Source organism: Hylobates moloch, unplaced genomic scaffold (genome assembly GCF_009828535.3).
Source record: "Hylobates moloch isolate HMO894 unplaced genomic scaffold, HMol_V3 SCAFFOLD_14, whole genome shotgun sequence".
In the NCBI taxonomy this organism is placed as follows: Eukaryota; Metazoa; Chordata; class Mammalia; order Primates; family Hylobatidae; genus Hylobates; species Hylobates moloch.
Genome location: NW_026652289.1, coordinates 61150041 through 61164095, shown reverse-complemented (window position 1 = coordinate 61164095; position 14055 = coordinate 61150041). Strand labels below are relative to the sequence as shown.

General features: G+C 38.8%; 1 protein-coding gene across 4 annotated transcripts in view; it reads left to right on the top strand.

Annotated features, from left to right (window-relative positions):
- MAP2K5 (mitogen-activated protein kinase kinase 5) overlaps positions 1-14055 on the top strand; it is a 268034-nt gene that overhangs the window by 32557 nt on the left and 221422 nt on the right. For all 4 annotated transcript variants that reach the window (XM_032175733.2, XM_058427173.1, XM_058427172.1 and 1 more), the window contains exons 4-6: positions 5078-5147; positions 10207-10247; positions 11160-11227. In XM_032175733.2, the coding sequence (XP_032031624.1) occupies positions 5078-5147; positions 10207-10247; positions 11160-11227 (179 nt within the window). The remainder of the gene's footprint in view (positions 1-5077; positions 5148-10206; positions 10248-11159; positions 11228-14055) is intronic.

The window sequence follows — 14055 nt, the reverse complement described above, 5'->3', positions numbered from 1 at the left end:
GGAGTGGTTGGAGAAGTAGGAAAACCCATGGAGGTGGCGGGGTGGGGGAGGGGGGTGGGGGGCTGGTTGCTGCCAAAGAAAGAGCCAGAGGTCACCCAGCTCACCCATCAGCACAGATGTCTTCACACTGCTTCGCCAGCCTCTGAAAGATCAGAGGATATAACCTAACCTGCACAGGGTGTGAGCGAAGCCACAGCTCTCCACCAGCTCAGCAGTCTACCAGATAACCCTGCCTATTTAGGTAAATGTTTTGAGGTATGAGAAATATGAGATAACCTACTTCTTAACTTGTAAGCAGTAAATATACATTTTATGCCCCGAGTGCATGGCATGGCCTAGAATGAAAGGAGTAATTTTTGTTTGTTTGTTTACTGATGAAACCATTTGCTTCATCTGTTAGAGGTGATGATACTTACAGAATAGGATAGGATTGTAATAAACTAAGTGAATAAACGTAGATATGTAGTACTGAGCCTAACACACATAGGTATCCAATGAGTGAGGGTTAGTTCTCTCCCTCTATCTCTGTCTCTGTCTCTGTTTTCTCTTCTTTTTTTCTTTCTTTTTTTTTTTTTTTTTTTCTTTTTTTGAGGTGGAGTCTTGCCGTGTCGCCCAGACTGGAGTGCAATGGCACGATCTTGGCTCACTGCAGCCTCTGCCTCCTGGGTTCAAACAATTCTCCTGTCTCAGCTTCCTGAGTAGCTGGGATTACAGGTGCACACCACCACACCCGGCTAATTTTTGTATTTTTAGTAGAGACAGGATTTAACCATGTTGGCCAGGCTGGTCTTGAACTCCTGACCTCAGGTGATCTGCCTGCCTTGGCCTTCCAAAGCGCTGGGATTACAGGCATGAGCCACTGCTCCCGTCCTTCTCTCTTTCTTAATAGAAAATTTGTGCCTCATAAACTTAAACTGTGCTGTTTTGGAACTATGGCAGATTCCCATGAAGAAAAAAATGTAATTGTTGATTGAATTGTGCCATTAGCATTAGAATTAGATTTATAACAAATATGAACACTGTAGTAAACTTGCAAACAAAACAAAGCAAAAAATTGTACTTGTTATCCCCTTGTTGAATCTGGCCGTTTCAAATTAATTAGATTTTTGGTAACTATGCTAAACTTTGTCACATCCTTATTAAAGTGGCTGAAGAATTTTGAAGAACAGCTCGGAGGGACTCTGAAACTAATCTGAGTCTAGTACTGGAGATTCCATTAGCAATTGCAAAACTGATTAATCTTTTACCCAGTTAGCTTATTGATTATCGCTGCAGTTACTGCATGTAACGGATTATGCAAGGGGTAACAGGAGAAAACACATTTTATAACTGCTGCTGATGTATTCAGTTTGGACACAATATTTCGTACTCTATATAATTATTTCTGCACTTTTAAGTGCTGCAACACTTCTAAGATAGAAAGTTTGCTTACTATTGTTTCAATATGAGGAGGTGTACTTTTAAATTTCTTAACTAATAATGCATTACAGTTTACCAAGTGCCTTCACTAATTTTATTGCTGCAGTTTAATTTTTGAGCCTCACAGTAACCCTATATATTAGGGTAAATATTTTTACGCTCATTTGGAGGAAACTAATGTTTAATAAAGTTAAATGTCTTCCTGAAGGCTACACAAGTTAATGAGTGGCAGACTCAGAATTCAACCCCATTTCAATCAGTAAATATTTATTAAACACCTACTATGTGCAGAGCTTTGTGTTAGGGCTAATAAATGCCAGGATAAGATTATAGACCTGAAGATGAAGTTATTTGGATAACTTGAAGTAATATTATGAAGGTTACTTTGTTACATTTCTGTCCAAGCTATTATGTTCAGTATCTTGGTGTACAAGGTTTAGGGGTGTTTTTTTGGTCATTGCTGTTTGTTTCTTTGTTTTTTTCTTTTCTTTTGGTTTTGGTCATTACTGCTTGTTTTATCACTATTTAGAACACAATTGGAAGAGAATCCCTTTAAAGGAAGAGTATATAGAAATGACACTGATAGATCCAGATCTAAAAACAATTTATTGGCTGTGTGCGGTGGCTCACGCCTGTAATCCCAGCACTTTGGGAGGCCAAGGCAGGTGGATCACCTGAGGTCAGGAGTTTGAGACCAGCCTGGCCAACATGGTGAAACCCCATCTCTATTAAAAATACAAAAATTAGCTGGGCATGGTGATGGGTGCCTGTAATCCCAGCTACTTGGGAGGCTGAGGTAGGAGAATTGCTTGAACCTGGGAGGTGTAGATTGCAGTGAGCCAAGATTGTGCCACTGTACTCTAGCCTGGGTGACAGAGCAAGACTCTGTCTCAAAAAAAAAGAAAACCCCAATTTGTTTTGCAGTTTATTAGTTGCTGTCTTCTCTGTTTTCCCATGTGAGCCTCACGGCTATCCTCTGGGTAGATCCCATCTTGATTTTACAAATGAGTAACATGAGGCACAGTGAGCATTTCGTCATGGAGGTCACGTGCTTGGAGACAACAGTTAGTGATGAAGCTCCTGGGTTTGAGCCCTCTGATTCCTTCATGTGCCTTGCTCATCTCACTGAGCAGCATGGACCTGGTGGCCGGTCAGGACTGCTCTGTGCTAAGAGGTACCATGCATGGCCCTGCATTTTATCCTTATCCCATGGGGAATGCTCCGTAGGCAGTAGCCTGAGTTTCTAGGCCTAGTGCCTTGTTGGTGGCTGTTCCTCAGGGGCCAGTTGTGTAGGGCCCACACTGTGGTTTTGATTACCTCCCTTTACAGCATGTCCTTGATGGTGAATTACTTTGCTATGTGGAACATAAGCTTCTCTATTAATACAGACACAGATCAAATGCAGTAGTCCAGCAGGAGAAAATATACTTGGATTTAGAGGAAATATAAAAAACAAAAAACACAACCTAACTACTCGCTTTAGAGAAACTGTTAGGTGACATACTTGGTATCATTACTGTGACTGTGTTAATCGTAGTACAGAAAGATGTTTATAGATGGCTTAAAAATTCTCACAATGATTATTAAAGTGTATATAGTTTGCCAGTTGATTTGGCACAGACCTAAAATGAAAGGAAAACCATTTTTATTTATTTATTTATTCTGTGAGGTAAATAAATAGAGCTGGAAAACAGGTCAATTTCATGCATGCAAGGTTTTATAGTAGGAAAAAAATGCATTGCACCTGTTCTGACCCTTTACATTTGAGGTTATTTGTTTTCAAACTTGACCCCAAGCACCAGTTTTAGACATCTCTATAATTAACTCGTTAGATAAAGCATAAGGATATTTTATTTGTCTTGATTTCTAGGACAATGGCAAAGTAGTAACTGAAATTACTAGCCTATTGTACATAGCAGTTAGTTAAAGAAAAGCATTAACTATAGGAGAACACTACCACTGCTGTTGTCTTGTATCAGTACAAAAAGGCAGTAATTTTTTTGACAGCCACTGATTGGAAAGTTGCTTGCAGCCTTCCAGAAGCAAGGGGGTACATGCTGTGGATCAATAACCGGCAAATTTCCCATTAAAAAGAATACCTGAGCAATGTTCCAAATAGCCACTGGCATCTTAATTTTCCATGGAAACCTCAAATACTTGTGTGCTGAGGACAAGTCATTTTCGGACAATTTTTCCAGACTACTTGTTAACAGTTATTGCTGTCCCAAAAGGTTGACAGCTTACATGATTGATATTTCATTTACTTGTCATCACTGTTTGAGTAATGGCGAGTGCTGTATTTCTGTGGTTTTAAGGAACAGAATCTCCTGAAAGACATTTGCCTTAGTATGTATTCCAGAGAGTATTTCACATGTTTATGCTGTATGTATATAAGTTTTTATGTCTGTAGAAGGAGAGAATCACTTCCTTTACAGTTTGAAACCCTTTGGAGAGCTGGGTACACTTATGTCAGTCCATAGCTATCCAACATCCACCTCCACTTTATTTGTTATTAGTGCAAACAGCCTTAGATGTATTAATTTGTGATTCCTAAAATGATGGGCATTTTATAGCTCCCCTTTATCTTCAAGAGGAAAAAAAAAACCTTGCTCTTGTAATAATTTTAATGTACATAAAAGCAATAGGAAGATATATGTGATATCTTCTAAAAAATAAACTTCTAAAGAATGTCAGCAAACAATGGTAATCAAGGAGGGATTTCCTAAACATATAGTATTTAAATAATATGCACATGTTTTTAATATAGAAACAGTGAGGATGAAAAGGATGTTCTGCTCTTTGACAGCCCCTCAAAACATAAAATCAGCAGTTTTCATTGTGTATATTTTTCCACCAGGAGCATCAGTTTGTTATTTGTTGAGCATTATAAGATGTGAGAGCACAGAAGCCATCTCCAAGTTAGGTGGACATATGCTCACAAATTAGCATATTGAAAAAAGTGGTAATCAAACCACAGTACCACCTACTGAATAATTTCTGTTTACTAAGGAGTGTGAAAGCTTTTTCACTTAGAACTTTATTTTTTGTGTGCAGGATTTTACAGTGCAATTTGATCCATACTAAAGTGTTTATAAGGCTAAAGCCTAAAAGGTATGTTTGTTTGAAACTAGGCTACCTTTTCATCATGTTAATCCTGTCATCTTTGGATGGGTCATATTTTGTTTGCTATTTCCACAGTCTCTGTGATTTAGATTTCCATTATCTGTGCATTTTATACACAAATTGAATAATGTTTGATTAACTGGCATGTAGGTCCAAGCCCAATGTGAAGCTTCTTCATTTTGCTTTGCAAAATCCAGGGAAAAAGAGCAAGAGGCAATTTGGGAAATTCCACTGAAATTCTTTATGTGTCATCTAAATATTTATCATTTTCAAATTTTTCTTAAATACTAATATAAAGTCTTAATCAACACTTGTACTCTTAAAGATAAATGCCAGGGTGAAGGCTAACACACTGGACTTTCAATCCTAAATATTCACTATAGTCATTTTGATGTGCCGGTAGGGGAAAAGTATTCTCAAGGCTGATATGTATATACCAGCAATTTACAAAAGTACTGTGAATTAAACAACCCATAAGTGTCTGTTCCAGTATTCATACATTACTGAGTAATCTCTTTCTATAATCTCTTTGCAGTATTATTCCACAATAATGGAACAGCAAGTAAATGGACAGTTAATAGAGCCTCTGCAGATATTTCCAAGAGGTAATGTTGAGCAAATTCTAATCAACAATGATTATTTCAGTAAACTGTTTCATCAACAGTTATGTTTCCAAAGGTTTAAATGCACATAACATGATGTTTAGCTCTTAATTCGAAAAACAAAAGAAGTATTCATTATCGTGGGATTGCAGGCTATATTATAGTTATGGCAGATAAAATATCTAATTTACTAGAGTAAATTAAACTAACTAGATTGTTTTTTGTTTTTGAAGTACATACATTAGCTTAAAGAACTCTTTGGGGGTCCATATGGTTTCTAAACCAAGGCAAATAAATGACTTTAATTCTGGATATTTATAAATTGTGGCCCATGATGGTGGCCAAAGCTGCTATTGAGGAGAAAGCTTTCAGCTAGTACAGAAGCTAAGATTTACTGAGGTGTTAGGAGAGAAATTTTGGTGGAATGTTTGGTATCTGGTTTTTTGAGGAGGTATTTTCTAAATAATTGAAATTCTTCATAAATGGAAATTTGATTATCTCCAAAAATATGAGCTGATGAGAGTAAGTTTCAATGAATCACTTGGTCAGATAATTTTCTTTTTCCCTTTTCGGTTTGTATCAGATATGATTGTTCAACCGTGTATAAATGTTCCCTCAAAATTTGAATAATGGTGAAAAAGAACAGTTTAATTATATAAACCATTAAGTCTTTCACCCGTTATACATTGCCCCACTTGGAATCCATGTTTTCTAACTAATGGAACAGATAAGGAAATTCTCTAAGTAACCCTTCTAGAAATAACTTAATTGAAATAATTAAAAGTTAAACTTACCTTCGTTAACTGATACTGTACAAATAATCATGGTATGAGTTTTCCAATTAAACATTCTAGACTTTCATTACCTGTAACTCTCTGAAGTTTGAATGGCTCAATTAACCAGTAGGCTCCTATTTGCACTGATTAAGTCTCCAAAGGCAGCTGGGTTGGCCAACCCACAAGAAGATCTGGGTTCAAGAATAATACTGCTCTTCTAGCATATGTGTGGGCAGCAGAATCAGGAGTGCTTAGTATATTACTAATAACTTATTGAAGTGCTAAGTAAGTACAGTTGGGCTATTTAAGGCCAGTGATAGTCCAAAACAAGGATTGTGATTAATCCACTTCTGTTGTACTTGAAGAATAAGCACCAAAACAGAAAAAAAGAAAAAAGAAATGTTGCTATTTCTGTTTATTAGTCCAATGATTAGGATGTAGATTATTTCTTTTTTTTTTTTTTGAGACAGAGTCTCGCTCTGCCAGCAGGCTGGAGTGCAGTGGTGCAATCTCGGCTCACTGCAACCTCTGACTCCCTGGTTCAAGCGATTCTCCTGCCTCAGCCTCCTGAGTAGCTGGGATTACAGGCTCGTGTCACCACACCCAGCTAATTTTTGTATTTTTAGTAGAGACAGGGTTTCACCATGTTGGCCAGGATGGGCTTGATCTCCTGACCTCATGATCCGCTCCACTTGGCCTCCCAAAGTGCTGGGATTACAGGCATGAGCCACCGCGCCCAGCCAGGAGGTAGATTATTTCTTAATGTTTGCAGTGACTGGAGAATTTGGGCAAGCTTCAAAATTCTTTCTTCACAAGGAGTAGTATTTTACAAACTGAAAATTTCCATTAACTTCTCTATTGACATTATAGCTCTGCCATAGAAAACCCTAATTGCAGTATCCTGGAGAAATATACTTCCAGGCAGGGCACAGTGGTTCATGCCTGTAATCTCAGCACTTTGGGAAGCTGAGGCAGGTGGATTGCTTGAGCTCAAGAGTTTGAGACCAGCCTGGGCAACATGTCAAAACCCTGTCTCTACCAAAAAAATACAAAAATTAGCCAGGTGTGGCGGCACACTCCTGTTGTCCCAGCTACTTGGTGGGCTGAGGTGGGAGGATGGCTTGAGCCCAAGAGTTTGAGGCTACAGTGAGTCATGTTTGTGCCACTGTACTCCAGCCTGAGTGACAGAGCAATACCTTGTCTCAAAAACAACAACAACAACAAAACACACACTTCCAACGTTGTGGGTCTTCATTTGTCTCTAAAAAATTTTTTTTAGTTATCTTCATCCAAATTCTTTTCAAGTTTTGTTTGTTTTCTTTCCTTTTGTGAGAAGTCCTGTCATTCTCACTGTTCATCACATTATGCTTCTTCCCATGATAATCACAACCATTTTTAGATGTCTGCTCTGTTAAGGCATTAATATTGCTTTACGCATCATCATCTGTAATCCTCCTGATAGTTCTGCCTATTAGGTATTATTGCTTCCAATTTATGGATGAGAATATTGAGATTCAGAGAGGTTAAGTAACTTCAGAGTCACACAGCTTACAAGTGCTTACTATGCCCTTAGAGTAAGAATTTCATTTAAATTATAATATGATTAAAATGGAAAGGCATATATCTCAAAATATAATTAGAGTGTGCATGGGAGTAGTTTGGAGGGCTTGTTTTGGAGTGGAGAGGAGTATATTATGGGGAGAGGATACTTAAAGGAGGAAATTATATGAGATGTCATTGTCACATGTAGTCTTAGCATAAAACCCACTAGGCTGCAATAAATTGTTAAACATAGTCTTTCTAAGCCAAATTTAAATATTTCAGAATATGAGACTGTCTTTTTATTTCTGTGTTTTTTTAATATGCTATGGTATAATTGTTTCTAGTTTTTGGTAGTCTTTTGCTTTTTGCTACCTGTCTACATCAAATGTACATTTTATCATATGTAGATAAGTGAAATTACGCAAATTTACATAATCGACTTGTAGACATACTGGGTATATTTCCTGTGTCTACCTAGTTGGTTAGAGGCCCTCAGATCTTAAATTTTATGGTTAGGCCCCATGTTAAAAAGAATCTGTAGACTGAACAAGTAGGAAGGATAGGAGAAAATGATCGTTTCCTTATTTATTTATTTATTTATTTATTTATTTATTTATTTATTTATTTATTTTGGAGGCAGAGTCTCACTCTGTCACCCAGGCTGGAGTGCAGTGCGTGCTCACTGCAGCCTTTATCTTCCCAGGCTGAAGCAGTTCTCCCGCCTCAGCTCCTGAGTAGCTAGGGCTACAGGCATGTGCCACCACGCTGGGCAATTTTTTTTTATTTTTTAATAGAGACAAGGTATCACAATGTTGCCCAGGCTGGTGTCAAACTCCGGAGCTCAAGCAATCCTCCCACCACCACCTCTCCAAGTGCTGGGATGAAAGGCATGAGCCACCATGCCTGGCCATAATTCTGATCTAATAACATATTCTCCTCATTCCAAGTAGCACAGTTGCCTTGGATAGTAACTCCCAGGTCATGGCTAAGTCCTCTCCATTGTTAAAAGATATGTTAAATATTAATAAGTGGGAACATTGACTAGCTTTGTAGTAATTCCTGACCTGGTAACTTTAGGAAATAAGAGGTTACTGGGTTTTTTGACTGCTGTTTACATCTCCAGTTATAAAAGTTTGAGAAGTCAATTGAGGAGTGAGGCAGATGTTAAGGTTAGAGATAAGAGTTGATGTTTGTCTCTGATTCCTTGGCTAGCCACTTTGTTTAAATGAAATTTATGAACGCACTGCTTACTTCAGTGGAAATATTTTGAAGTGTTGTCTTAGGAAGTATTGATGGTCCCTCAAGGACCAGGCATCAAATGCATGTGACTGTAGTTCAAAAGGTTAATTTCCATTTTAAGGAAAGAAGATTTTGAGTCTTAATTTTAATGCATTTTAGAAAGGCAAGTAAAAACATTTTGTTATGGTTTAGATTTATTTTCTAGGAAAAATAACATAATAAATTTGAGTATATTTGAAATATACAAAATGAAAGCAACTGCAGTGTTTTGTAATTATTACCCATATCTTCTCCTTTTTTTTTTTTTTTTTTTGAGACAGAGTCTCGCTGTGTCGCCTAGGCTGGAGTGCAGTGGCGCGAACTCAGCTCACTGCAAGCTCGGCCTCCTGGGTTCATGACATTCTCCTGCGTCACGACATTCTCCTGCCTCAGCCTCCCGAGTAGCTGGGACTACAGGCGCCCGCCACCATGCCCAGCTAATTTTTTGTATTTTAGGTAGAGACGAGGTTTCACCATATTGGCCAGGATGGTCTTGATCTCTTCACCTCATGATCAGCCCACCTCAGCCTCCCAAAGTGCTGGGATTACAGGCATGAGCCACTGCGCCCAGTCATTACCCACATCTTATTATTAAACAGCTCTATTTCTTGTTGTCAGAAACAGGAAAACGACATGTACATCTGAGAGAGGAGCAAAAAATAATAAAAAAAAAATCAAATTAATTCGTCCCCAAACAATCAAAATTGACGGCCCCTTAACATACAATTTGTAGGGCACTATAGTTTTCAAATAGAAGTAGTTTATAACATGGGCAGGAGGCTTTTGTATTTTTAACATTTGTTGAAGAAGCATTTGCTGAACTGGAAAAGTACTAACCTGTAACTCAAGATGGTGTCAGGAAATTAATATTCTTTTTTCCTGGCACCGCCTTATCTCTAGGACTAAATCTTAGCATATGTCAAGATTTGCAAGAAATGTAATAAAATTAGTTATATATCTGTATTTTAATACATTTGACTGCTTATGGCTGTGCAAAGTAGTATTCAAACTAGAATGTTCCATCGTAGAATCCCTAGCAATCTTTTTGGCATTAAAAGATCCTTTTCTCACCCCTCTTGCCCACAAAAAAAAATCCTTTAGTTCTTTTCAAAGTAGTTTAAGTGGTAGCAGATATACAATGTAATAGAATGAGGACAGATTGCAGAAATTTGAATTATGAAAGGAATCTAATCATTTTAGCTCAGTTAACTTGATTTTTATATGTTTTAAGCAGAAATTGGAATTTATATGAGGTGGTGTCAGAAAGCTCTTTGCATTTATAAATGCTCACTCCTGCAAGTTAAAACCCTGGTTCATAATTCCCACTTTGGGTCTTGGGAGCCACTTTTCAATCATTTCTCTCTGCTAATTTTGGTGTCACCCTCATTTCTTTTTAAACGATTCATTTTGAGCAAATTTGTAAATGGCCCTGATGTGTTCTACAATTTAGTCAATTACTGTTTCAGCCTGCAAGCCTCCTGGGGAACGGAACATACATGGCCTGAAGGTACGAATTTCAATAATTGTTTCAGTAAAGTTAGATGGATTTGTAATGCTATGTTCCACTTATTGAAATGTCAAATAAAACTGCACTTTCTCAAGCTCTGACAAGCGATCCTTTTATTTTTTTTAAATGGGAGGTGGAGGGGGATTCATCTGTAGTATTTGCTCAGTATGTGTATATATTTGCATACTGGGGGTTTGGTACTGTATTTTAAATTATTTGGAATTGTTTTGTTGGTCAGTGTCTTCAGGATAATCCTAAGTGCTGGTATCTACAAGATTTTAATAAGAATAAAGACTTCATTTCAGTGATGAATTAAGCACATAAGCATATTGCACATGGAATACCCTCTCGACATATTTATGCTAGAAACATATATCTAGTTAATGTCTTTTCATTCTGTGTATTTTGAATTCTGGATTTCTGTTTAGGGCTTCACATCTGAAAGAAAAGCTGGCTTTTGTATTAGGCTCAAATATTTCATAATTAATTATTTGGACCTCATTTTTTAGTGAATAAGAAACATTCTACATACAGTGTTCCGCTTGTTTGCAGAGCTAGAAGGATATAACTTGAGGTTCACTACTAACCCCTGGGTATATTCTTAATGTACCTTTTGAACATACTGTTTTTATATGTATTCTAGACAGTGAGTTGGATTTTCACACTGTTTATCTCTCCTTTTTCATCACTGTTTAAGTATTTAATGGAATAATGACAGGAATAGAATATTATGTAATGTGCGGGTTATACGGTTTTGTAACCTATATACTGAATAGACTCCAACTGTGGGTCTGTCTAGCAACAAGCTAATTAACCTTCATAGTGAAATGAGAAATTTGTGGCAAATTATAGGTTAATTAGAACTGTGTCCTCAGAACACAAGACTGATCAAGATTCTTTCTTTGCTTATAGGTGAATACTCGGGCCGTACCCTCTCAACACAGCAGCCCAGCAGTCTCAGATTCACTTCCAAGCAATAGGTGCGAGCAAGCAAGTAAAGTGTGCCCTTGATGTGATTTATCTACAGAGTTGGGGTGGGGTGGGGAAGAAGCTAGAAAGAAATTTGACCAGTTAGATAACCTAGCTCCATATTGACCAAAGAGAAAGGACCTCATATGGAAAGATGAATGTTTAGATTTAGACTGAGTGCTGAGAAGGCTGTCTGGGGAGAGTGACGTTTCTGTTTTGGCCTGAAGGATGAGAAGTACATCAAGAAGCAGAGAAGGGCGTTTCAGATGGAGGGAAGAGAGTAGGTGAAGGCCCTGAGGTGGAGAAGGAGCTCAGCATGTTTGTGAATAGGCCAGTTTGGCACAGGGAGGGGTGCTGGATTGGGGAAGAGATTTGGAGAGAGGAGATGAGAGAGCAATAGGAGTGATAGGAGCTGAGGAGGTAGACAGGGCTTGTCATGCGGGGCCTCGTAGGCCCTATAATGTTTGAATTTTCCTCTTGGTGCACTGGCGAGCAGTTAGAGGGCTTTTAGTAGGAGAGCGACGTGGCCAGCCCTAAGTTTTTAAAAGATCCTCTGCCTGTGGTGTGGCGAATGAGCAGAAGCTCCCATCTAATCCTGCCCTCCTTTGATGTTTGACTCCCTACTCCTTGCCAAATGGTCATCAAACCTCTTACTGAACATCCCTGTCGGAGGAATGCACTTTATCAACCAACGCAGCTCCTTCACTTTTTTATTCGGCTACATCTCAGAAGGCTCTTTTTTGTGAGCTGAGATTTGTCTTTCTATAGTACCCACTCATAACGTTTTAGTTAAGCCCTCAGAACGTGGTTGTTCCCTCTTCCAGGTCAACAGCTCTTCCAGTCGTCTTCCCTCCAAACACAGTTCTAGATTTTCTGTCTCAGTAAATTCTCCCACATCCAGTCCATTGCTAACTCCAGATAACTTGTTAGTCCTCCTTCACTGCTTCCTAGGCCTCCCTCAGTGCCACACCCTGTCAGTCCCCACACTTGTGGGTTCTACCTTCTGAGTAGCTCTGCGTCTTTCTACTCACCAGCGTCCCTGCTGCTGTGTGGGTAGTTCCAGCTCTCCACATCACTGCCACAGCCTCCTGAGAGTCTACTCCCAACGTTCTTGCCCCATTCAGCCCCTCCTCCACCCTGCAGCTGGAGCCATCTTGCCAGTGCACAGTCCTGAGCTGAAGTCATTCCCAACTTTAAAACCTTCACTGCTCTTCATGCTTTCAAGATGAAGTGTAACCTCCACAGCAGGTGTGCAGTGGCCCTTCACATATGGGTGCTCTGTGTACTCCAGCTTGCTGGCCCGCCTCTGCACCCCATCCCACCTGACATTCCAGCTTTGCTGATGAACACATAGTGCCCTGAATGGATCACTTTCTTCTCTCTACTGGGCCTGCACATTTTCCTGTTTCTTTTCATCCCCACCTTGACCTTCAGTCTGGCTAACCTTGGTTATCTTTGAGGACTAAATTATCTTCTTCTGAGAACTGTCCCTGATTACTACCCATCTCCCAGTGCACACCAGGGACCTCTCTAGGAATTCCTATGATACCCCCTTGCTTCCTTGTATTGTAGCAGTGAGCACATTGTATTATAATCACCCCTGTCCTCCAGTAGATTCTATACTACTTGAGGGCAGTGACTGTAGCATATTCATTGACAAAGTTCCAATTCCCAGCATGATGCTTGCCACATAGGTTATTGTCAATCATGTTTGCACTTGATCTTAGCCAAAAGGCCGAGAAGCGATTGTCAATCATGTTTGAATGAATGAATGCATGAATGTATGTATGAATTACTTGTATTTCTTTTACATCTTACCTCTGGACTAAATTCTCCCAGCTCTTTCATCTTTTCTGATACGACATTATTTCTAGTCCCCTCATCCTTTTCTCTTCTTTGGATATCTCAGTGTCTCTCTTCAGGTGTCGTACTCAAGTTACAGTTGTAACACATTTAAATTTTAAAATGTTTTTGTTTTATTACTTCTTTAGAGATGGGATCTCGCTCTGTTGTCCAAGTTAGAGTGCAGTGGCACAATCACAGCTCGCTGCAGCCTTGACCTCCTGGGCTCAAGTGGTCCTTCCACCTCAGCCTCCCGAGTAGCTGGGACTACAGGCTTGCACCACAATGCCTGACTAAGTGGTTTTTATTTTTTTTTTATTTTTTTATTTTTATTTTGTAGAGACGGGGTCTGTCTGTGCTGCCTAGGCTAGTCTCAAACTCCTGGCTCAAGCAATTTTCTCACTTTGGCCTCCCAAAGGGTTGTGATTACAGTCATGAGCCACCACAGCTGGCCTTAAAATGTTTTTAAAAGTGATTTTTGGATAGCTTAGGTCACCATGAACACACCGATGAATGAAATATTGAGTAAAGTGAGTCACAAAGAAATTTCCAGGATACAATTTTTTCTTTTTCTTTTTAACCAGACAAAGTTGATAGCCAGATACTAGCATAATGAATGAAACAGTATTTTCCTCTATTACTCTCAAAGCATGGGTTGTTTTTTCTTTTGCCTTAGGTGAATGCCTGTTTATTAAACTGAGTTTACTAATCCACATGGTGTTCCTAGGCCATAATTACTGAATTCAAGTCCCACTGCCAAGGCAAGGCCTTTCCTAAACTACTTAGCTTTCTCCTTCTGTAAATTAGGATGATTAAACTTTCCATCTATCTACTGCTGGTGTTAGAAAGACTGATGAAGCTGTATTAGGAATCATGTTTTATTTCTTGGATGAAAGGCATTTTATAAATGCAATGAATCAAAATGTTATTAATTCAAGTTTATAATATAATGGAATATCTATGTAGAAACCTTGCCTGGGCTTTTTTGGTTATTTGT